Genomic DNA, 25,523 nt, shown 5'->3' with positions numbered 1-25,523 from the left:
TACGCCTCTGGCTGAGACATCAGGCCTGGGCAAGGGGCAGAGCCAGCAATTGGAGGGGTCTGGGGGTCCCCTGCCCAGGCCTGATGCCTGGGCCAGAGGCATCAGGCCTGGGCTGGGGGCAGAACCAGTGATGGGGGGAAATGAGGGTCCCCTGCCCAGGCCTGATGCCTCTGTCAGAGGCGTCAGGCCTGGGCAAGGGGCCGATCCTGCCATTGGAGGGTGATGGGGGTCAACGCCTGAGGGCTCCCAGTATGTGAGAGGGGGCAGGCTGGGCTGAGGGACACTCCCCCCACACACACACACCCAGTGCACGAATTTCGTGCACCGGGCCCCTAGTTGTCATATAACAGACATTTGAATTTGGGATAATGAGGGAAATCTGGTCATGACATCTGTGCCACTGTTGGTCTTCATGATTAATTTGGTGGCTATGCAAGGGGCCTGTCCTCAGCACTTATGTCCGTCTTTCCTGAAGTTTTGCCCTTGCCTGAAGTTTTGAGATAACAGAGAACCATTTAGATAACAGAGAACCATTGTTTATTCCAGGTGCCTGACTTATAATCTGATTCACCAAAGTACATAATTACATAATTTTCCGAGAGGTGGTCTGTTTTGGGCAGTAGCTACTTTGTACTAAATTAAGGCCATTTTTACCTAAGTAGGACTTGGATTTATTTAAATATGGGGGGCAGGGTGAGCAAATGTAGGATTACGGTTGTGAGTACATGAAACAGTTTATTTTTGTGTTATTATTTATTAACTACTAGCCCTGCACCAGTAGCTCTCTTCAGGGCCTGGCCGCTCCGTGCCCGCTGCCCAGAGGCTCTCCGTGGCCTGGGTGGAACACTTGCCTCGTTGCCGCGGCGACAAAGCAAGCATTCCACCAGGCCACTCACGCTGCCCACTCTCAGCAGCCACCTCCCCAGGACTGGGGGACTCCGGCAGGTCTGAGAGGGCTGGGCGCTGCCATCTTGTGGCTATAGGCACCACCATATTTGTGATGGAGTGATGGTTAATTTGCATATTACCCTTTTATTAGGATTATTGTGTTCACACATTGTATGCGGGAAACGTATTTATACGTTTTACGTATTTATACGTTCTACCAGTGTAGTAGAGCGCGGGACATGTATTAATACGTTTTTTATAGACTAGCGGTAGAATGCGGGTTACGTATAAATATGTAAACTAAAGTTATCGTAATTTTACTGAACGTTGCCATTTGCGCAAAAAATTAGCAAAAATGGCCCACGCCACCTGTTAGCGCGTGATAAAAACTACCCGCAAACAATGTGTTAATTTCCAGATGAACAACTGTAAATCTACTTTTGCCCCATTGTGTATATACTTGTAAAGGAAGTTTCTGTTGATAAATTAGTATTCAGTTATTTGCATAATGATATTCAAAATGAAAGCTTTTACAAAATAAATAGTACTGTCATTCTGGAAAACATTGATCTGTGCTATATATCAAAATAAGTTTCATGATGAATTACTCTCTCAGTTTATGTTGAATGTCACAGATTTGTAGGTAGACAAAGTTCAACCTTACCTGTTGCATCACTTGTGAAAAATGTTTTTATGGACTAAACGAGGATTTTTAGCACAACTTCCAGGGGAATGGCTATCCGGTTTAAAAGGTCAAGCTCCTAGTCATCAGAATTATGTAAAGTTTTACGTGCATCTTTCCCTGTAGAGAGGTCTTGACTTTTCAAAGTGCTCTGACACACTTTGGTTTGAGTTTCGGGAGAATAATGTGAGTTTGGTTGGAGTGAGAGCCTATTTTAGGGAGAGGGAATTGATTGGCGGGGGCAACACACTGTGTTGGATAACATGCCTTTGCTCCTCCCTTCTCACCTAGTGCTCTCCTCACTGCATCAGATCACTCCTCAATTAATTGCTGTATTAAATGGTGTAGATGGAAGACAACAGGGTTTGGAAGTAGATCTTTCACATCCTGAGAGCATATCCTTGGGCAAGTTATTTGGTAACTTCTTTGAACTTTATTACCTCATTTCTAAAATGAAATGAAATTGTAATAAACCTTATCTCAAAAGGTTGCTATGACAATTAAATAAGATAAATGTATCTATAAAGATAATTCTAACTCCAAATGCTAACCAAATGCTAGCAGTTATTTTCCTCTTGGAAAGATTCAAAGGACACTACTTTGTTATTTTATTTGTTGTCCATAGTTTAGAGTGATAATAAACCTGTGAAAACAGTCAGTAGCTTTCTGTAATCCAAACTGCTGCTTACACTAGTATGAATTAATGAGGCTTGATAACACTTAGAATTATAATAGAATTATTTTGAATATTTTAATACTGTATCATAAAAATAGAAATGATTCCAGATTTACCTGAGAGTTGCTCGATCAACTGTGAGTGAAAGACGACCTTATTGGGGCCGGGCCAGGGCCAGGGCTGAGGTTGGGGTTGGATGGAAGGAGGGTTGTCCTTAGCTTGGCTTGATGTGTTTAAGGCATTATGCCAGCTGCTGCTCATGGATTTAGGGTCAAAGGGCCAGACTAGGGTTCTTAGCACAGTCTCACCATGGAGACTGCATTGATTCCTCTCAGGAACACTTCCTCTGCTAGTTAGAATGTCTACTCAGATACATCAACAATTCAATCACTGCCTTTGTTAGCTAGTTCATTAATTTGCTGTTCAACAAATATTTAGGAGGCATCTCTTGAGCGAGGCAAAGTGTGGTCAGGAGTGTAAATTCTGTATGCGGACCGCTCAGTGGGACACTAAACAAGGTAGATGCTCAGTACACATTTCTGATTATTTTTGTGACTCTCCACCAATGTTACAGATAAGCTCTTTGTTTGTATCGCGTCTTCTCACATGCCTGTGAGGTCATGGAAGTCCCCAAAGAAATATGACAGAGGATCTGTTTGATGAAGATTTTAATATTTTAGGGGGTATAATTTGGCTCACAGCATGTATTAATTCAAGTGAAATGAGTTGTGTAATAACACTCTGTGTAAGATGTTATAACCACAACTATTCTGTTAAGTAGGTGGCATTGCCCAGTTTTATGTAAGAGGAACTGAGAGAAGTTCTGGAACTTGCTTTCAGTCTAAAGGATGGTAAGTAGCGGGAGCATGATAAGAGCCCACATGCCTCTGCTCCCAGTAGGTCTAGTTTGCTATTGTATCATTCAGCTTTCTCATCCCAATTGTTTTTTAAACACTTTATTCAGGAATAATCATGAACACATGTTAGAATTTTATAAAATTGGAGTGAAAGTTGCTTGATGAAGTTTTATGATACGAAACATGGCAAAACATTGTTAAAATTGCATTGAATTAGGTTTTGCCTTGTAATTTTTTTGTGAGGTAGAGATTTATTAGGATATCTCTGCATCTTTTCTCTGTATAAGAAACAGACTCCCTTGACAAACGTAAAGACTGAATTTCTAGAGCAAATATTATAAATGCTGGAAAAAGAATCGATTGGGAAGAGTTCATGGTTCTATTCTCATGTGAATACTTCCTCATTATTTCCTAAAAGCAAAACACTCAGTGAAAATTATCAACTGGTTTAATGTGATTCCACTTGTATATGTCAGTTTTTAACATGGCTACATTGCTTTAACTAATTTTAGAAGATCATTTTAGCTGCTTGTGCATTTACCCAACAAATAGTTAATGAGCAAGGACTATATGGCAAGAGCCATTCTGAGCATCACGCATGAAGTGGTGAACAAAACAAAATGCTTGGCCTCATGGAGCACATATTCTAACGAGGGAAACAGACGGATGACAGATAACTGATTTTTGTGATGCCAGGTTTGCGTAATGTCAGGTAGTGACAGAAAATTAAAACAGGATGCAGGAAGAGAGAGTGCTTGGGAATGCTATTTTAGACAGAAGGGCTGTGGAAGCAGCATTTGAGCAGAAAACTGGGGGGACAGGCCCTGTCAGTTTCTGGAGGTGGAGCCTTCCAGGCTGATGAGACAGCAAGCACAAAAGGACCGGGAGTGGAGCTGGCTTGACATGTTAAGGGACAGCAAGGGGGCCACAGAGGATGGAGCTTGGTGGGTGGGAGGGAGGTGTACCAGTAGGTTCTGCCATCAGAGAGGTAGGCAGGCCAGAGCCTGTGGGGTCTTCTAGGCCATCATAACAGACACTGTACTTATTCAAAGCGTGATGAGCAGCCACTTGGGGGTTTTGAGGGTAGAGAGAGACAATCCGATTTATGTGTTCATGGGAGCGGCTGCCTGCTGTGAGAAGAAATGACTTGAAGAGGGGTCTGAATAGAATGGGGAGAGCAGTTAGATTCTTCCTTCAAAGAGGTCCCGCAGGGAGAGAGTTGATGTGGCTTGGAATCAGAGAGAAATGGACCAGAGGGAAGACGCGTCAGATTCAAGGTCCACTTGGAAAGTAGAGCTGACAGTATCACCGGTTTGTTGGGCGTAAAAGCGAGCAGGCAAGGAGGACTCCGAGAGTTTTAATCGAAGAAATCGCTTAAGTGGTAATGTCGTTTACTGTGATTAGCAATACTAGGAGAGGAAAATGTTTGGAGAGGATGAAGAGTTTTATTCTGGAAATGTAAATCTGAGATGTTTATTACTAATGATATCAGAGACTGGAATGTGAGGGAGAGTTCAAATTGGAGTTGTGAGCCTGGGAGATATCAGCCTGGAAGCGGGGCAGTGAGTTGAATGGTATCCCCTAAAAAGATGTGTCTAAGGCCTGATTCCCCCACCCCCGCCCCATGCCAGCGAATGCGTTCTTATTTGGAACGAGGTTCTTTGCAGAATCTTTTTTTGGGGGTAGAGATACTTTTATAAAACCATAACAATCATATTTCAGATACAATTTTACTTTTACTTGAATTTCACAAAAGAAAAAGAGAAGTTGATGCAATTGCTGAATTCATATATTTCCTCTAGACAAGAGATACTTCCCCTAAACTATCCCTTCAAGATTAAAAAAAAAAAAAAAAAAAAAAAAGAAACAGCGAGAACATTAAAGTTGACGTCATTATGATTTTTCCCAAGGACATATTTTTATTTTTGTTTGTGTAGATTGACTTCTTGCTGTGAAAGATGAGTTTGTTGGCCCAGCCACACTGGCATGAACACACAGCTCTGAAAATATTGAAGCCCTTCTGTACCAGTTAGTAAATGTCAGCCACTGGACTCAACCCAGGGCTCTCTCTCTCTCTCTCTCTCTCTCTCTCTCTCTCTCTCTCTCTCTCTCTCTCTCCTGGCTGCCCCATCCCATCGCCAGGACCAACCCCAACCCCCCAGCTCCCCCGGACCCAGAGCTACAGGGGGAAGGGGACTCTGGTCCTGTCTTGCAGGTGCCTTGGACAGGTACCACTTCGCTCCAAGCAGCTTAGCTTCCATCTGTTTTACATAATGGCCACCAGGTAAGGCTTTGTCTGTAGAAAGTACTCAGTGTAAAAAACATTTGAAAACCTCTGCTAAAGGTCAGCCCTCAGGCCCTTGCAAGTTTGCACAGTCCAGGGATTTCTGAGAATGAAGGCCTTTCTCCCCAAAACACCAGCTCCTTATGGAGTCAAGTGCACGCCTGCATCCTGGTGTGATTACCTTGCATCCAAATGGGCAACAGACACAGGCCTGTGGGTGTAGAGAGGACCCCTGAGCCGGCTCCAAATGGGGTGAGGCAGAAGGTGCTGGAGCCCAGGCTCAAGTGGAGGCGGCAGGAAGGGGGTGGGCTTTGCTCCGTGCCCAGCCCTGTGCCAGGTGCTCGCGGTCCAGATCCTCTCCTATCCTATGAGAGGTGCCTTTTTGCTCCCTTCCCTCCCTCCCTCCTTCCTTCTCACTTTACTGAGCACCTGTCTGTGCGAGGGGCTGGGCTACAAAGGCAAAGCTAGCATCCCCAAGACCTCACCGCCCGTCAGAGCATCATCAAGAAAAGGGCTGTGACCTCGGTGGGTGCAGGATGCAGGGGGAGCCCCTGGGGACTCAGGGGAGGTTCTCCAGTGGAGTTAAAGCCGCTGGGACCTGAAGGCTGAGGAAGGGCATTTCAGGTGGAGGGAACTGAATTCAGGGAGGCAGGGAGGCAGGAAAGAGCCCGCCTGGTCTGGGAACTGTGGGAGGGCGATGGAGTCCGGGTCCAGGAAATCTGCTGGATGAGGTTGGGGTCTCAGAACCCACTCCCTGGGCCCTCTGCCTTCTTGACCTCCTTTGCTCCTAGCTAGGAAGAGGACCAAGGAAATAACCCTGGTGAAGAGGAGGAGAAAAAGCAGAGGCAACTGAGAAGTGGCTGGGAACCAAGTGGCATTCCAGAAGCCACAGGGAAGAGGGTTTCAGGAAGGACCTTGTGATTAGCTGTGTCCAGTGCTGCAGAGAGATCAAGGTCAAGGCTGAGTCTACCACTCAGCCTTGAGGAAGGTGGATGACACAGTAAGAACTGGAGCTCAGGAGTTGCTAGCTATGGGATAGTGAGATTTCCCTTCCATTGTCACGAAGCAGTACCACCAACCTAGTGGCTTAAAAGGCAGCGTAACCATGTTTTTTGCCTTTCTGGCTTGGCAGTCTCCCCAGTCCTCTTAGGCTATATTCATCTTCAAGCTTAAAGTGCTCCTCTGCACGGAGCCTGGGAGGTGCTGGGAAGCAGCCCCCATTGAGCCACTTGTATTCTTAGCCCACATATTTCCGCTGCTTGCTGAAATATTCAGTAGTAAACAGAAGCAAAGCAGCCTTGAACCTGGTTAAGTCCTGTCTCCAATCTTTGTGTCTAAACCAGACTATTATGTGCTCATCCAATGGAGATGAGGGTAGAGAATTGACCCTTGGATTTGGCACATGAAATTCATTGGTGACCTTAATAGGAAGGGGTTGGTAGGAAATCCTTTTTTAGAGGAGGTCCAAAAGAGACTTGCACATGAGGAAGTGGAAACAGAAGATAGACCGAAACTCTTTCAAGTTTCACTGTTGAGATAAACAGAAAAATGGGACACAGTAGTGTAAGATCAAGAGAATGGTTTTGAAAGGTGGGGGACATTATAGCATGTTTGTATGTTGATAAGAATGACCCAGGAGAGAGAAAATTGGTGATGAAGGACAGAGATGGGGTAAGTGTAGGAGAAGCAGGATAAAGAATGGATAAATATGAGAAAAATCCTTGATTAGGGGAGGGAGATATAATGTAGAGACCTGTGAGAGTCTTTGCCATACACAGGAGAGGATTGGATATTGTGTCTCATTTTAACAGTAGGAAAAGCAGAGGATATGGGTACAGGTGAGGTTAGATGGTTAGATTGATTGGTGGGGAGATAGTTTTTATCATACTGAGTTTATTTATGATGGTGTAATGTCCACTTTTCCTGGTAGGTTATAATGGTCAGATAACGAAGACTCCACATTTATGGAGAAGTGACACAAACATCCATGTGTTTTATAGATACCACTACACCTTAGCTGAGCGGTTCATCATAATGTGACACTCGCATTATCTGTATAGAAGGCCAAGGAGTCCATCCCAACAGTGGTGTTGATTTATTACCTGAGCACAAGTTCATTACCCATGAAGACTCTGACTGTGCCTTTTATCTTCTGGGCGCAGCCATATGTCAGCGTCACCCATCAAGCTTGTCGTCTACAATACAGGACTGTTCAAAGGCCTCACCAGGGAGGCAAATGTGTCTGGAAACTCCTTTCATGGTGATTTATTTCACAGAAGATGAATTTCATTTCTAAAGCTAGCATGACCAGAGTTCATCCTGGAGTAGATAAATATATATATTTAAAAAAAACCCTACTTCTCCAAGAGGAGTGATTCCTCTGGTTGGGAAGAGGGTACTATCCTCTCTTGAGATGAAATTTGTGAATTTATCAGAAGCTGGAGGCAGACTTCTTTGTTTTGTGGAGGTGTGTCCAACCCACCTCCTCAAGCTTTTGGCTTTCAACAAGTCTCCCTCTTCAATCTGGAAAACGTTAAAGTCCACGGGTGTTGCAAACTGATAGTCACTGACCTTTGGCAACGTTAAGCAGACGTCTACTTTACCGTCTGGTCCTGGAGGTGCTGTTAAATTGAACAGAAGCTTCATGCATCAGGCATTAAGTCGCACTCAGAATCTGATGAGTGTATTTATCAAATGCAAATACAAGAGCACTCCACGGAGAAAACCTGTTTCCAGGCAGCCTGTCTGCCATGATTTTTCCTTTCAGTTGGATTCCCAGCTTACCTTGAAAATTCTGAGCCTTAAATATTTGACCAAATTAAAGAAGTCAATAGATGTTAATTGCACATGAGCCCAAATCCTCCCTGCTATTAATTGAATCAATTAGTATGTGTAAACGTATCTTACACTTTAAGAAGAAATTACTTAATTGCTCATAGGTGCCATGTTTTGACTTCTTAAGGGATATATTTTTTATCTTAGTATTTCTAACATGAATGAGACTCATAGAATCAATTAGATTTTTCTTTAATGGAGAAAGTGATAAGAACAGAGGCTAAAACCAAAAAGGCTCCTGGTCTTTGAAAAAATCATTTTATATCTGCTCTGGTCAATCAATCATTCTTTTAAATGAGCATCTACTGTGTATTAGGCTTGACCAGGGAATAACTTAAACGTCTGCTCTGAAGAAAGCAGGTAGCACTGAAACATGTGACCCTACACTCCTGTGTGATCAGAACTTTGATAGGAAGTGTGTGCAATATATCATCATACCATAATTCTCTGAAGTCTGGGAATTACAGATACACATTTCAAATCATGCAGCTATTTTGCATTGTATGTACTTGAATGTTAAGAGTTTCATGCATGTACAATTCAAGTAGGCTTGTTCAAGCTTTTGTTAGAAATTAGCCCATTTGCAAAAGAGAACAATTAGTTTATCCGTAGGTTGATGAATAGGCTGGCCCTAGTGTAGAAAGCTCCCATTTGAGCTTTTAAAATGTATGTTGAACCATAGAATTATGTCTAAAATTATATCAAGATTTACATATACCATAAAAAGTATGTTGAACCATAGACTTGGAAACATGACAACAAAAAATATTTATCTTATAGGTTTTTAAAAAAGCTTTTTTAGTTGCTAAGAGAGTAGATCTTAAAAGTATATGCTCTTTAGACATGCTATTTTTATTGGGAAAGATAAAATGAACTTGATTGTGAAATTTACTGCGAAAGAGAAGAAAGAGAATAGATTTAGATCATGAATATGAATAGATATGTATTTGAATTCTTTTATAAAAATAGGAATGAAACAGAGAAGTCTGAAGGCACATTGCCAGAAGTGAATGTGCTATGAAAGTGGAACGTGTTATTGTCATCAAGATTTTATCAATGTGAAAGGAAATGTGAGATGTGGATTGCTAACACTGACATGTTCCTTCCTTCCGCCACTGGGCGTCACTGTAGAGACGTGGCATGAACATGTTCGAATTTTCCCTGAGTTGCTCTTTGTGGAGTTTGAATGTTGAAATTTGTATGTGAAAAAGGAATGTTTATGAGAAAGTCTAAAAAATATGTAATAAAGCAATAAAACATAATCTCTCCCTTAATTGAAAATTAGAGATATGAATCTTTTCTCCGGAAATCTCATTATATTAATATGTGAATGTGTTGCATTGCTATTCAAAGTGGAAGTGTTTAATTACTAGTAAAATGACTTTAGTATTAAAGAACAATTGTGTTCTCATGTCTTTTTGTTTCAAAATTCAAAGACATTTAGCTGTGTCGATGTGGTTCAGTTGTTTGGAGTGTAGTCTCATCTCATACGCCAAATAGGTCACCATTTCTATCCACTGCCTGGGTGTGTGTAGGAGGCAACCAATTAATGTTTCTCTCTCATGTTGATGTTTTTCTCTCTCCTTCCCTGTCCCTTTCTTTGTCTAAATAAAGTCAATTAAAAAAACCTCACAACATATTCTCAGGTGAGGATTAAAAAAATTCAAAGACATTTAAACACAATTAATAGTCACTTACACATTTAAATCTTACTCCTGAATTCTGATGCGACCACAAGCTTCTAACATTACCATTGGCATAGTAGTAGTTCTTTTAAAAGTTGCTATAAAAACATATTCTACAAGCCATCCCCAGAATATCTGCTCAAACCAGATCCATAGATTTATTGTGTGGCAGTTTATTTATGTAAAATATGACCATTAAAAAAACCAAATCAAAACTTCTAAATTTCTGTAAGACTTTCATTTTCCCTAGCTGATTTCAGGGTCCCTCCCTCCAACTCCCTTCCTTTCTTCTTTCTTCCTCTCTTCCTTCCTCTTCTTCCCTCCTTTCTTCTTCCCTCCCTCCCTCCTTCTGTACTTCCTCCTTCTCTCTCTTTCCCCCTATACATCCTCCGTCCTCCCTCCCCTTTCCTTTCTTTCCTTTTTCCTCCCTCTATTCTTTCTCTGCAGTGTTTCTTGAATAGAAGGGGAACCATTTCTTCCACTGACACAAGAATGAAGAAAGTACATGCAGATAGTGGTTAATTTGGAGATATCTGGAGAGGCATTTGAAGAATTTATTGCCTGTTGACGTAGATTTTTCTCTCTAAGTTGGAAGCAAGGCTATGGGCTGAGAAAAAACTGGGAGTGGAGGGTGGAAAGGAGGATGGGAGAGCAGGGGGTTGTGTAAGATGTTTGAGGAGCAAGGTATTTTGAACAGCCGCTGTGGGGAAAGGAAGAAGGAGCAAGTGGGCAACACGGAAGGACTCCATTGGGGCAGAGCGCATGTGCACCAAGCAGCCAGGGGGCTGGACAGGCAAATAGTTGGATTGCTTTTGAGTCAGAATTTTGCAGGATCTGTTGGATGGAAGACAAAGTGGGCAAAAGGGTTGAGGATATTGGAAAAATACTCATTGGAAAGGTGGACTGTGAAATCCTTGGAAGAAGGGAAGAAAGTGAAGCCAGACAGGACCTGTAAGTTTTGGGGGGAAAAGGGATGGTTCAGGGATGGGGTTCTGGATGAGGTAGGAGAGCAAAGGCATGGGAAGAACAGGAGTCTGTGGTTAGAGAGTAGACTGTAAGCATTTATGATGTACAGATGGGACAAGTCCACATTACAAATGTCCAGGATGTGGTCATGGGAGGAAACTGCTAAAATGGCATGCAGGTAAAAATCACTGAGTAGCAGAGTGTCAAGAAACTAAACACATAAGAGAACTGGATACATCATCTCCACAAACAACTAAGCTGTGCAGATAATGGGGGAACTAAGGATAGTAAGGAATAGCATGATACTAAAACCTTCAATTAAGTGTGTGTGTGTGTGTGTGTGTGTGTGTGTGTGTGTGTGTGTGTTGAATATGGTGGTGTCTGGGCATTTCCTAGATGGCAGCAAGTGGGAGGAACAGAGGTTTGGAGCAGCTCCGAGGAGCGAGAAAACTTCATTAATGTCTACTCTCTTTTCTTCCAACCCTGAGCTCCAGGGAGCTCAGGAAAACATGCAATCTCCACCCAAAAGGCATGGGGGAGAGAACTGGGTGTAAGTGACAGCAAGGAAGTGAGAAGCATTGTTTAGACCAGAGCAGGAGTGTGTTGGAGCAATTTGGTGACAACAGAGATGGTTCCAGATGGCACAGTGAGAGGACTGGCAGAATGGCCGCAAAGGGAGGAAGTGGGCAGTTTGCTGGAATGAAGGACAAGCTGTTCTGCTAAAATAACCAAGAAACATTTTCCAGAAACTTTGCCTTAATAAGAAATTCCATAAATAAAAGCATACAACATGAAATTATATTGTAAAACAGGGCAGCCTAGCGTTTAATAGCATAAACTAGAGCCAAAATGCCTGGGTTTGAATCCTGGCTCCACTCTTTACTAGTTTCTGATCTTGGGCAACTGACTTAACTTTTCTGTGCCTCAGTTTCCTCATCTGTAAAATGGGGGTAATTGTAATTCCTTCCTTACAGGGTTGTTATGAAATGAGTTAATATCTACAAAGTACTTAGAGAGTGTCTGGCAGTTTAAAAGTATGACATAAAATTAATTTGTTTCCTTGCTTAAAAAGTGGGTTTGTGACTGTCAAATTTCAGATATGCAGTTATTTTTCCTGCAGATATTCCTGTTAAAGAAGACTTTTAAAAAACCAATAGTTTTAGCAGTTTCAGGAAACATAGAGCTATTAAACTTAAATACCTCCCTGTAAAGTTAACCCTTGCTTTCCACTTCCTGCCTGCCTGGCTTTGCTCAGGATTGCCAACATTATCATTTGCCCAAGGCTCCTTCCACATTTGTGTTGTCATCTTTATAAGCCAGGATGACGCACAGAGCTGGAGCCAACCCTTTCAGAAAGTAGTTTTAGTTCCTATGCGTGTGTGTGTGTGTGTGTGTGTGTGTGTGTAAACCATAGTTTCTTTGTAATGGTGCTCATAGTGGCCCATATAATGCAAATCAGGTTCCCTATATAGTAGGTGCCAGCAGAGCCGATAGATTGAATGAGAAATTCTCGCTGTAGGAGGAGCTTTTCAGTTTCTCCTGTTCAGAAGAGGAGAGATGACCAGTGGATCTTGGATGTGGCTTGGGAGTGAAGGGCGACTTTAAAAAAAGAGAGAGAAAGAGCTGGTGTTATCTAGTACCAAGCAAGGTCACCAACTGGAACTCCGGGCAGTTTCCTTGCTGTTGCCAGCAGAGACCTGGATGACGTTCTGGGCCAGAACATTTTGTGGTCAGCAGTCAGCTGTCTGAAGTATCTGTTCAGGATTCCAAATAATTGCTGAGGGCTGTGTGCGCAGCATTCTTAGTTATTGTCTGCAGTAAAAACTCCTGCATGAGAAGGTAAGAGTGGGAAGGCCGTAATAGTCCCAGGCCCACAGCCAGGGACTCTTCCTTTCTCTCCTTTATCTTTCTTCTCCTCTCTTCTCTTCCTTCCACAAATATTCAATCATTTGCCTTGCCAGCGTGGCTCAGTGGTTGGGTGTCAATCTATGAACCAGGAGGTCACAGTTTGATGCCCTTTCAGGGTACATGCCTGGGTTGCAGACTCCATCCCCAGTGTGGGCATGCAGGAGGCAGCAGATCAATGATTCTCTCTCATTATTTATGTTTCTATCTCTCTCCCTCTACCTTCTTCTCTGAAATCAATAAAAATATGTTTTAAAAACATCTTTCAAGCATTTTGCTAGACTCTGGGCATATATTGGTGAGCAAGATAGAGTCTCTGTTACCATAGCAACTGTAATTTTTATGTTTTCTATTAGTTAATATTTTACCTAGGATCACATGGAACAATATTACCTGACTTTTAAAATGAAAACTGTGCTATTCAGAATTTCTGGAAGTAACAAGGAAATAATGTTCATGGAAAACTTACGGGGAAAAAAACACCATGAAACTATTCCCATTCATCGCTGATTGCTTGCAGAAATAAAATATTCCATAATCTTTGCCAAGCAGAAAAAAAGAACATTTACTTCACCCCCCCAAACCCAAAACAAAAAAATGCATTAACTGAAGGACATCTAATTCCCTAAGTCTGTTTTTAATTTTTCTATATATACATGTTTACACTAGCTCTTCATTGAATTTTTTCTTTGCTGTTGTGTTAGAGTACAGTGTTCCAGATTACTTTTCTGGAAACTGCTAATGTGGTTCCTGGCTTGGTTTTGTCCCATTTCTTAATTAGGTGAAACAACACACTACTTGTAATTTAGTTGCATTCATCAATCGAAGAAATGGCAGTGTTCTTATAGGAAAACCACTGTGCTGACCACAAACACAGGTAACATGGTAGAATGGTCTCTTTCCTTTCTAAAATTTGTATTTCAATTCTTACCTGAACCTAAGAAAAATAAATAGGCTTGTTTTTTTCGTTCATTTATTTACTTAACAATAAACATTTGTTGAGTTCCCACTCTGTTTGGCATCTATATGAATTGCTTAGAATATGCAGGTTCAATATTATTTTATTCTTGAAGAGATCCTGAGATGCTTATTGAGTGAGATAGACAAATAAGCAGATTCCTAGTGTCAGGTAAGAACTCTGATGTTTGTGCACACAGAGAGCTCTGGGGGCACGGAGGAAGGACTCCACACGTACACTTGTGGGGGTCTGATTAAGGACCTGCAGGACAGGCCTGAAAAGGATTTTGAAGATGGTAGGCGTTGACCAAGAAAAGAAGAGAAGGGAAGGCTATGTGGAGGCGAGGGGGATGGTGTTAGGAAGTGAGGAGGCAAAAATGCATGGTTACCTGGAGAACTGCATCTGGTTGTGTAACATTGAGAGCTCAGGATGGGAGCAGAGTGAGAGCAGTGATGTGAAACAAAGTTGGTGAGGTCACAACTTTCACGTACTGAGTGGTTTTTATGCACAAAGCACTTTACATGTGTTGGTATTTAATTGTCTTTAATGAATAGACTATTTTTTAGAGCCATTTTAGGTTCACAGAATAACCCAGTGGAAGGTACAGAGAGTTCCTATGTACACCCTGCCCCCACACATGCACAGCCTCCCTAACTATTAACATCCCCCACTGGAGGGGTGCAAATGGACCTACACTGACACATCGTTATCACTCAGAGTCCATAGTTTCCATTAGGGGTCACTTTTGGTGGTGTACGTTCGATGGGTTTGAACAGATGTATAATGACATGTATCTATTGTAATCTCGTTTGGAATAGTTTCACTGCCCTAAAAACCCTCTGTGCCTGCTTTCCACTCCTGCCTCCCCTCCCCCTGGCAACCACAAATCTTTTTATTGCCTCCATAGTTTTGCCTTTCTCAGAATGTCATGTAGTCTTTTCAGATGGCTTCTTTCACTCAGTAATAACAGGCATTTAAGGTTCCTCTATGTCTTGTCATAGCCTGACAGCTCCTTTCTTTTTAGCATTGACTAATATTCCATTGTCTGGATGTGCCACAGTTAATTTATCCATTCACCCACTGGAGAATGTCTTGGTTGCTTCCAAGTTTTGGAAATTATAAGTAAGCTGCTGTAAACATCTGCATACAAGTTTTTTGTGGGCATGTTTTCAGGTCCTTCAGGTAAATACTAAAGAGTGCGATTACTGGGCCCCATGGTAAGACTATGTTTAGATTTGTAAGAAACTTGTCAAACTGTATTCAAAGTGGCTGCTCCATTTTGCGTTCCTATCAGCAACGAACGAGAGTTCCTGTTGTCCCACTTCCTCACCAGCATTTGGTGTTGTCAGTGTTCTGGATTTTGGCCACTCTAGTCGGTGTGTAGTAATATTTCACTGTGGCTTTCATTTGCATTTCCCTGATGACATGTGGTCTAGAGCACCTTTTCAGATCCATACCTGCCATCTGTCTATCTTCTTTGGATAGGTGTCTTTCCAGTCTTTCACCCATTTTTAAAATCAGGTTGTCTCCTCCCAGTGCCAGAAGCACGAGGGGATTTTTCTCAGATAATCACTGTGAGGATTTGGTTGAGCTCCTGGAGGCAAAACTAACAAAAGTATTGGCACCTATTACGACTGGGTCCCCCTTCAGTTTTCTACTCTTAGATTCTCCACACTGAACATTCAGCAATTCAGCAATCACAGGTGTTCCTACCTGGGCCCGGGTCCCCTTAGAGTTTTCTGCTTCTGGGTTGTGAAATGTCTGTATATTAGTACATCTGTCTGTCTCTCCAAATTTGGGGGGGGGGGCGATGCTTTATGACTCCATTTGTTTGATGAATCTAAGAAGGATTTGTTGATTTTTCAGTCTGTTCTGCTTTTGACTTATTGTGTGGACACAGTGGCAACTTCCAAGTTCCTCACTTGCTGGTTTCTCATTTTATTGATGAGTCAGAGTGAACATATGATTTATTCTTTTTTTAAAAAAATTTTTTTTTAATTTATTTCAGAGAGGAAGGGAGAGGGAGAGAGAGATAGAAACATCAATGATGAGAGAGAATTATTGATTGGCTGCCTCCTGCATGACTCCTACTGAGGATCAAGCCCTGACTGGAAATTGAATCATGACCTCTTGGTTCATAGGTTGACGCTCAATCACTGAGCCACACTGGCTGTGCTATAATTTATTCTTCAAACAGGAGGTCCTTTAAGAGTTAAAGGGGATGCTGTTAAAAATTATTCCAGCCCTGGCTGTGTGGCTCAGTTAGTTGGGCATTGTCCAGTGCACTGAAAGGTTACCAGTTCAATTCCAGGTTGTGGGCTCGATTACCAGTAGTGGGTGACTCTCACATCAGTTTAATTTTTTTTTTCTCTCTCTCTCCCTTCCTTTCTCTCTAAAATTTAATGAAAAAAGAAAGAATAATTATTCCGGCATCAAATGTAAGCTGTGACGAATGGTTCTGCTATTGATGTGGTTGCACCTGATGAGGAAACCAATGTCTTGGAGCTAATAAGAGGCAGTGCTTGGGTCAGTGCTCTTGGCCTCTCGGCCATAGAAGAATCAGACCTTTGATGTGCATTGGGTCTTTTCAAGGTCTTCATTAGAACTCATCAGCGCTCATCATTGTGGCTATTATTTCCTGAAGAGAAACATAATTGAAACACTATCACCCATTCCTTATTAGCTCTTAACTTATTTATATTTTCCTTTTAGTTGGAGGGCAAGAATTTTATTAAATTGCTCTTTAGTTTACTTATTACTTTATCTAATTTCTTCTAATTCTGGGAGTTGTTCTCCATCCCAGAATTCTGGGCTCAAAAGAGATATCTAATGAACTTGCCAAAGAACACAGATAATCACTTGTAGAATCTAGCGAAGAATTGGAAGGCAGAAAAATATAGTGATTAAAAATGGAAGTAGGTTGCCTGGGTTTCACGCCCTACAGGCTGTGAGCTTTTACACAGCGTATAGTTCCTCTCCAAGTCTCCCTTTCCTCATCTGTGTAATTGAGGAAATAAGAGTACCTACTGCATAGAGTCATTTCAAGCCCTACATGAGGCGGGCTCATAATCAGGGCTCAATAATTGGTCTCTATTATTATTTTTATCTAAGTCATCAGATTTCCAGTGAAGTGTTTGCAAAACATACTGCCTTGGAAACTCTCTGGCCATGGCTTTGAGGTCTGTCTGCAGTCTGGTAGCAGGACTTCATTGGTGATTTTAAGCTGCCTGTTTTTGTACATCTAAACATGAAAAAGCCAGGGATCTCCTTGGGCAAACTACCAAGCATAGACTCCTCTGCCTTCTTATAAATAAGGGAGCAGTAAAGAAAATGCTTTTAAAATTCAACTTTTATTTTTATTAGTGTTTTAAATGTATGTAGCTTTAAAATATCAGTCCCTTCCCCATCCCTCCCAACTCTTGATTACTTATGTCCAGAGGCTTCCACTTTCAACCATTTTAGCTTTTTCTTTTTGCATTCACCTCCATACTTTTATGTGATCTTTTTATACTACTATTTCTTGATTTTTAAAACATTTTAGATATTCTTTTTTGACTTTCTGCTGCAGAGAAGATTCAGCTGCTCTATATCCCTCTCCCATGCCCACATATACTTACACACACGCATACACTTAATCTTCACATTTCACCAATGAATATGTATGATTCTGAAATGTTATTCACAGCTAACCCAAGTGGTAAATGATTACATTTCCATGATGCTGTCTTTGAGATTTGATAGTTGATTCTCTGTTTGCATAATCTTCTATATGTCTATCACTAATGCACCCTCAGCCTCACCTTCGGAAGTTGAAGGTATTAAGAGATTTCATACATAAAAACTATTTAAGCATGCATGTTATGTGCAGAACCTGGTAGGAAAATTTAAATGTATAATTGCCATGTATGCGAGATACAAAAATAAACTCATGAATTTCAAAGTATTTGGTGATACACTGTTTATTTTTTTTCTCTGTTGAACAGAAAGTTATCTCATGGATGGGTGGTTTCACAACTCTCCTCCTTATCTCATTGGAGTCCCCCAGACTGGCCTGGGGTAGCAGTAGATTAGAGAGAGGAGCAGGAAAAGGACCAGGCATATGAGTGCTTTATGCTTAGCATGGGGAGAAATATGTCTCTACAATTTGTTCATTTCCTGCAGACTGTGCAATGGGTTTGTTTGGTACTGCAGGTCTGAGAACCATTGGAGTCATCACCAAACTGGACCTTATGGATGAGGGAACGGATGCCAGGGACATTCTGGAGAATAAGCTGCTGCCTCTTCGCAGGGGTAACGTACCGTGTGCCCCCCAGGGATTCCTTTGATGACGTGGCTGAGAAACAGTGGGCAGGCCAGTGGGAGGCCTGGTTTTAATGCTGCCTCAGGTGTGAGGAATGGGTTTATGATTAGCTACACTTTTTATGGAATAGACACATGAAAAATGATCCAAGGGGAAAAGTATTCCTTAACAGGAACAAGAAAATAGAAAAAGGGGCGGGGGGTTGGAAGGAAGGGTATAAGTATTCAAAGACTGCATAAATATATACTGTCCTCTTCTAAGTCTGACTTACCTGCTATATGGCAAAACTGCTAAGAAATATACTCTATTTTTTTAAAAAAAGTTTTTAAAAAAATTGATTTTAGAGAGGAAGGAAGAGTGAGAGATAGAAACATTGATAAGAGAGAATCATTGATAAGCTGCCTCCTGCACACCCCCTAATGGGGATCGAGCCCACAACCCAGGCATGTGCCCTGACTGGGAATCGAACCTGGGACCTCTTGGTTCATGGAATGCTCAACCACTGAGACACACCGGCTGAGCAGAAATATACTTTATTAAAATGCACAGAGCTTTTAAAGGTAAAGGACATTATTGTGTTAATGCTAAAATATTGCCATTAGCCAAATCAACCAGCCTTCGTTAAATACTGATGTCTCAAGTTGAGTTTTGAAAAGGGACCCATTCCTCGGGCCTTAATAATTTTGCCTTTTTTATTCAGCCTCTTTGAGAGCCTTGGAATCTCCCCAAAATAAACAACAAAGAGTGCCCCAAACACCATAGGTGTGTGTTCTGTTTCAGGTTACGTGGGGGTGGTGAACAGAAGCCAGAAGGACATCGATGGGAAGAAGGACATCAAGGCCGCCATGCTGGCGGAGAGGAAATTCTTTCTCTCACACCCGGCTTACAGACATATTGCCGATCGGATGGGGACCCCGCACCTACAGAAGGTCCTTAATCAGGTAAAAATTAATGTGCTTTCAAGCAACAAGAACAATTAAGGAAATATGTAAGTGACTTTTGGAATTCATATTTCTTATTTTTATATTCATTTTTTCTTAACGTAAGACATGCAGCTTAAATGACAGGAATTTTAAAAATGAATATAAATATTTAGAGCCACGTTGTTACTATTCTCTTGAATAGAATCATCCATCTTAATATTATTGAAAGAACAGTGCTCAAAGCAGAAAGACATACTTATTGCGGAACAGTGAACCAGGGGTATACATTTTAGCGCACATTTTTATAGGCAACCTGTTGAAGGCAGAAGCCAGTGACCCAGCATGGTTAGGCTGGGGCCTAGAGGTAGAGGCAAGAGGAAGCGCCTGTTGGGCTGCAGAATGGAGGGGAGGTTCACAGCCGACAGGTTCTTCCGAGCTCCACCAGGGTGGTGAGCCATGTCTCCTGAGAGCGTCAGGCACCCCGCATAGCTCTCCACTCCTTCGTTTCCACCACATTGTAACTTAAGGTTTCTTTGGACAAGGTAAGTGATCTGATCATCAATCCCTGCAGGGTGTTGCAAGGCATACTCATTGGTAACATCAGCTGCATTGGAACAGGCTACACCAGATGGCCCCGGCGAGTAACTCTGAGACATTTCGAGCATCGCCTCCAGCAGTGGAGGAGAGGGTCTGAGCTTCTTCTGACTACCTGTCTCTACATTCAGTCTCAACTGTGTGTATTATTCCTCCAGTGTTGAGCAATTAGAAAAACAGTGGAGCAAAGCAAGAAGGCATGGAACAGACTGACATGTGTCAATGTGGGGTTGGGGGAAGGAGAAGAGATAAACCAAAAAACTTACATACTTATATGCATAGCCCATAGACACAGGCAATAGGGTAATAAAGACCTGGGGGAATAGGTAGGGGCTGGGCGGGGGGGGAGTAAAGGGGGCGGGGGATGAGAGTTATCTGTAATACTATCAACAATTAAAAAAAAATATATTTAAGAAAAGAAAAACATTGAAGGCCAAGTTTTTGTCTCCCGAGCTAATCTTCAACCTCATGAGCTAATCTTCAACCTGTTGTATGCGTGTGTGAGATTTTTATTTTGTTTTATTTAGCAACTCACCAACCACATTCGAGACACCCTGCCAAACTTCAGGAACAAACTGCAGGCCCAGATGCTGTCCATAGAACACGAAGTCGACGCCTACAAGAACTTCAAGCCCGAGGACCCCACCAGGAAGACCAAAGCCCTGCTGCAGTGAGCCCCTCTCCCTCCCTTGCCCCGCCCTACCGTTTCCCCCCCTTGGCTTTTGCCTCAGTCTGTTATCCATCATGCTGTTTTCTTGGCGTAACAGAAGCAGCAAGTCAAGTACATGAGGCTTTGTATAGATTATCCAGCGAGCCTTGAATCTTTACATTTTCTTGAAGAATGATTGTTCTTACAAATTTAACCAGTTGCTCATCCCCACGCCCAATTTTATGGTGCTTTTATAATTGCATTCAGTAAATAGGTAGTACCGATATGACAACTCAGCAGGGGTGTTTTTGCCCTTAGAATTAGAAGTGGGTAGAGCTTCTGTTGAAAGTGTCACCTGGATTGTCCACCTTCCCTCGGTGTCACTTGTACTTTTTCCCCCAATCATTTCATGTGATCCGTGTATATGTTTTCCAGTGGAATGAGAACCAAGGATTCAATAGAAAAGTACATATACATTGAAATTTCTTTATCCTTGTCCTTAATGATTTTAATTAACCCTTTGAACATGCAAACATGAAAACTGCCAAGTATCTTTTTATTCCTTCACGATCTTCCCATCTTATCCTTGGTTACTAGATTTATCCCTGTGGGGCCTGCGATAGGATGGTGGCGTTGTTAGAGAATGACCAGCTCCTTGTGTCTATTACCCTGACTCCCTCTCGGCCCTTCCAGCCTCATTTGTCCTTTTATCACTGTTCTGTAACTTGCCTCAGGGCCCTCTCAACCAGAAGACACCTCCCCACCCCTGCCCCATCCACCTTATATTCCAGGACATATGAAGTCCATTTCCAAAGATAATGCTTGCCATCTCTCTCTCTCTTTTTTTTCCTTTTAAAGATTTTTATAGAGAAGAAGGAAGAGGGAAGGGAAAGGGAAAGAGAAACATTGATATGAGAGTGAAACATTGATTGGCTGCCTCCTACTCAGGCATGTGCCAGGACCAGGAATCAAACCAGCGACATTTTGGTGCACGAGACGATGCCCAACCAACTGAACCATATCGGCTAGGGTGATGCTCGCCACCTCTTACTGGCCCCTTTCTCCCTCTGCAGTCTTGCAATCAAAATGTCCTCAATTTGGTTTAAAATGCATAATATAATTCCTTTCTTTGTGGGGGGGTTTCTAAATGCTCAAATTATTTAGGTAGCATTTTATGTGCTCATCTTATCCACTTAAAAATTATGAGATCATTCAGAGGAAATTTTTTCTTGGATTCGGCTCTTTCCTAGTTCATTTTTTTCTTTTTATTCTTGGCTTTGGTTAAGCACCTATAAAAACTCTTCAAGTTACAGAGAAATGAAAGCTATTTCTGTGTAGGTCCTAGGTCGTCATCTTTTATTTAAAAACTAGAGGCCTGGTGCACGAATTCATGTACATTGAAAGGAAATTAATTATAAGAAATATTTTAGAGGCCGGGGAGGTTTGCTGGCTTGGGGAGGGACCACGGGAGGGCTCCAGGGTGTGTCCAGCCCATCTTGCCCAGCCTCCATTGGCCAGACCCCAGCAGCAAGCTAACCTACCAGTTGGAGCATCTGCCCTCTGGTGGTCAGTGTGCGTCATAGCGACTGGTCTAGCAGTTAGACACTTAGCATATTAGGCTTTTATATATATACTAGAGGCCCGGTGCACAAAAATTTGTGCACTCGGGGGGGGAGGGGGGGGTCCCTCAGCCTGGCCTGTGCCCTCTCACAGTCTGGGACCCCTCGGGAGATAACGACCTGCTGGCTTAGGCCTGCTCCCGGGTGGCAGAGGGCAGGCCCAATCCCTAGGTGCAGCCCCTGGTCGGGCTCAGAGCAGGGCCGATTGGGGAGTTGGGGCGCCACCCCCTGTCACACTCAAGGCAGGGTCGATGGGGAGGTTGTGGAGCAACCCCCTGTCACACACAGAGCAGGGCCCATCAAGGGGGTTGGGGCTCTGTACCCTGTCACGCACAGAGCAGGGCCCATCAGGGGGTTGGGGCGCCGCCACTCTCACACTCAGGGCAGGGCCGATGGGGAGGTTATGGCTCTACCCGGTCACACACAGAGCAGGGCCCGTGGGGGGGGGGGAGCTCCCCCCTATCAGGCACAGAGCAGGGTGGATAGGGAGGTTGTGGCCCCGCCCCCTGTCACACACAGAGCCGCAGGGCGATCAGGGGGTTTGGGCGCTGCCCCCTGTCATGCTGATCCCGGTGCCAGGAGGCCTCGCGGCTCCGCTGATCCCGGTGCTGGAAGGCATATTACCCTTTTACTATATAGGGTAGAGGCCTGGTGCACGGGTGGGGCCGGCTGGTTTGCCCTGAAGGGTGTCCTGGATCAGGGTGGGGGTCCCCACTGGGGTGCCTGGCCAGTCTGGGTGAGGGGCTGAGGGCTGTTTTCAGGCTGGGGGTGACTGAACTCCCAAACGCTCCTTTTTTCCTTTTTTTTTTTTTTTTTTTAATTCTGGGCCAGCTTTAGCTTGAGGCTTGGCTCCAGCTCTTAGGCCTCCGGCTGAAAGTAGGTTTCTGGCCTTTGCTTACAATGTTGCGATTCTGCTGGCTGAAGTTGGGCGTATTTGTTACAGAGTTTCTTAAACTGCCAGCTCAGAGGCAGCGGCAGGCGGGAACGTTGGTTTCCTCCGTCACTGAGGCAACCAAGCCTCATGTTAGTTTCAAGCTGCCTGACTGCCGCCGCCATCTTGGCTGACAGTTAATTTGCATATCTCGCAGATTAGCCAATGAAAAGGGTATCGGTCGTACGCCAATTACCATGTTTCTCTTTTATTAGATAGGATATATAGATGTTTTTATTAATTTCAGAGAGGAAGGGAGAGGGAGAGAGAGAAACATCAATTATGAGAGAGAATCATTGATTGGCTGTCTTCCTATATGCCCCCTATTAGGGGTTGAGCCTGCAATCCAAGCATGTGCCCTTTCTGGGAATTGAACCGTGACCTCCTGGTTCATATTAATGGAGCCTAGATGAGGAAGCAGAAGTAGTTACATGGAGCAAAGGTGTGAGTTCACAGAGAAAGGGAATGTGAATGAGACTCTGAAGTAAGGGAGGAGTCTGTTAGGTGAGGATAATGTGGACTTAGGTGTTTCGTATGCTGACTGCAGTGGCAGGACAGGGAAAGAAGGGGAGGACATACTAAAATTTCCCACTGTTTCAGCACGTATCATACATTTATACCCTTCTAGGTGTTTAAAGAATTAGATTAGCATTAGCGTATGCATGGATATAGCTATAGCTATGTCTAATTATATTCTAGATTTCCTGGCTTAAGAATTTGCAGTTACTTTTCATTTATCCATGATTTTGATAAAAGATGCTGCAAGTATTAGATGGTTTGGATTTTTTTCCTATTAGATTTTGAATTTGAAAGTAGTTCCAGCATGATAAAATTAGAGTTTCTAAATCCAATCATCACCAATGCACATGATCATTTTCTCTGATGCTGGGGGCGGGGAAGGGAGTTGCTTGGGAAGGGGACTCAGCTAGAGCCATTGGAACACCCGGTGTGATGTTGTAGGAGCTGTGGTTTGTTTGTTCTCTGTAAAGATTTATTGAATTCAAGTATTTTTAAATGGCAATCTATGACTGAAATGAAATGGACAGAATGCATTGAATGGCATAGATATTTAGAATACATTTTAATTAAATGTCAAATAAATTGTAAAAACGTGTATTTCAGATCATTACATTTTGAGTGCAAAGTGCAATGCTAATTCTGCCAGTAGGTGCCACTAAGAACACCAGGAAAAGGTTTCTAGGCGATAACCACAGTAAATTGAAGTGAGAAATGCAGAGCTTGGTCAACTGGAATTAACTTCTCTCTCACAATTGCAGGATGGTTCAGCAATTTGCCGTGGACTTTGAGAAGAGAATTGAAGGCTCAGGGGATCAAGTAGATACCCTGGAGCTCTCGGGAGGTGCGAAAATCAATCGCATTTTCCATGAACGCTTTCCTTTTGAGATAGTAAAGGTTTGTACCAAACGTTGCTTTCCCCGTTGGTTTCACTTCATTTCCATATTCTGTTCTGCATAACTTCATAAAATGTTACGGGGGTGGTATGGGACTAAGGTAGTTCTTGGAACGAAAGCCTTCATAATTAGGTAATGAAATTTAGGAGAGAAATAATTTCTTACTGATGGCCCCAATTTTATTCTATGAGATTTCAAATTATTTCAACAAATACTAATTGAGTCCCTATGATGTCGATTTATTGTCTAATTAATTTAAACATATTTCTTGAGCACCTATTCTAGGTGCCAGTGATTGGGACAGAGACACTGTCTGGTGGGGGAAATAGACAAAGTTAAAGAGATCTCAAGTATGATCATGTAACAGAGAGAGAAAGAGAGAGAGAAACAGAGACAGAGAGAGGCAGAGAGAGAAAGAAAGAAAGAGGGTGGGGGAGCCACTTTTGATGGCACATTCAGGCAAGGTGTCTCTGAGTAGGGGACATTGAAAACATGAACACAATGGTGTGACGAGGTCAGCTGTGAAGATGGGGAGGAGGGGAGAGGGTCGTTCATGATAAGCAGCCCAGGACAAGGCCCTAAAGCAGGCATCTGTAGCAGTTAAAGAGCAGATGGGGCTGACCAAGAGAAGGGCGTATAAAATGAATTCAGAGGAGGAGAGTGCCCAGTTAGGATGGATTTGTGACTTGGGACGTAAGGTCCACAGAGCTTGGACTGAATCTGGGGGATGCAAAAAAGAGAACATTCAAGGTGACTCCCGAGGTTTCGGCTTGCACAGCTGCGCACGTTAGTGCCCATGAGATGAGGAAAACAGAGGCAAAGTCGAGCGTGTGTGTGAGCATGAATCCTGTTACGGGCAAGGCTCGGGAGGCAGCTAAGTGGCTCAGGGACTAGGCTACTTGCCCCCCGTACTGAGGCGGGTGCTTATGTCTTGGTGTGGGAGGCAGATGGGTAAACAGAGCGTTTCATTAAAATGTGCTAAGGACAGTGGTAAACTTCAGCACAGGGTGCTATGGAAACACAGCCCACAGACAGGAATCCCTGCCCAGAGCCTCAGGAGCCTGGCTTTCAGCGGAGTTTGGAAGGATGAGCAGCTAGTTAAGCAGGAGGAGGTGAGGGAGGGGAAGAGTTTTCCAGACAGAAAGGGAGTCCTGGTGAAGGCTGAGCTGTGCAGCCACAGGGTGTGGGGAGGGAACAAAGCAATTCATTGTTGTGTGGCACCAAGTGCAGGGGAAATGGACAGTGAGGCTGGAGAGGCCAGGTCTCAGGAGTCAGGCCGAACCACATGCTCTCTGGATGCCCTTCCAGGTCTAAGCTCCATGCTGCTCTGATCGTACTTCCCCATCCATTCCAGGTTGA

At 43.1% G+C, this 25,523-nt stretch overlaps 1 protein-coding gene across 8 annotated transcripts in view; it reads left to right on the top strand.

The window, feature by feature from the left end:
• The window catches only part of DNM3 (dynamin 3), a 372,210-nt gene that overhangs the window by 81,996 nt on the left and 264,691 nt on the right, over positions 1-25,523 (top strand). For all 8 annotated transcript variants that reach the window (XM_059675119.1, XM_059675122.1, XM_059675121.1 and 5 more), the window contains exons 5-8: positions 17,928-18,026; positions 18,817-18,977; positions 20,081-20,223; positions 24,030-24,165. In XM_059675119.1, coding sequence (XP_059531102.1) covers positions 17,928-18,026; positions 18,817-18,977; positions 20,081-20,223; positions 24,030-24,165 — 539 coding nt within the window. The remainder of the gene's footprint in view (positions 1-17,927; positions 18,027-18,816; positions 18,978-20,080; positions 20,224-24,029; positions 24,166-25,523) is intronic.

The sequence above is a fragment of the Myotis daubentonii genome, chromosome 18 (assembly GCF_963259705.1).
Source record: "Myotis daubentonii chromosome 18, mMyoDau2.1, whole genome shotgun sequence".
Lineage (NCBI taxonomy): Eukaryota > Metazoa > Chordata > Mammalia > Chiroptera > Vespertilionidae > Myotis > Myotis daubentonii.
This window is presented reverse-complemented; position numbering and strand designations above follow the sequence as displayed.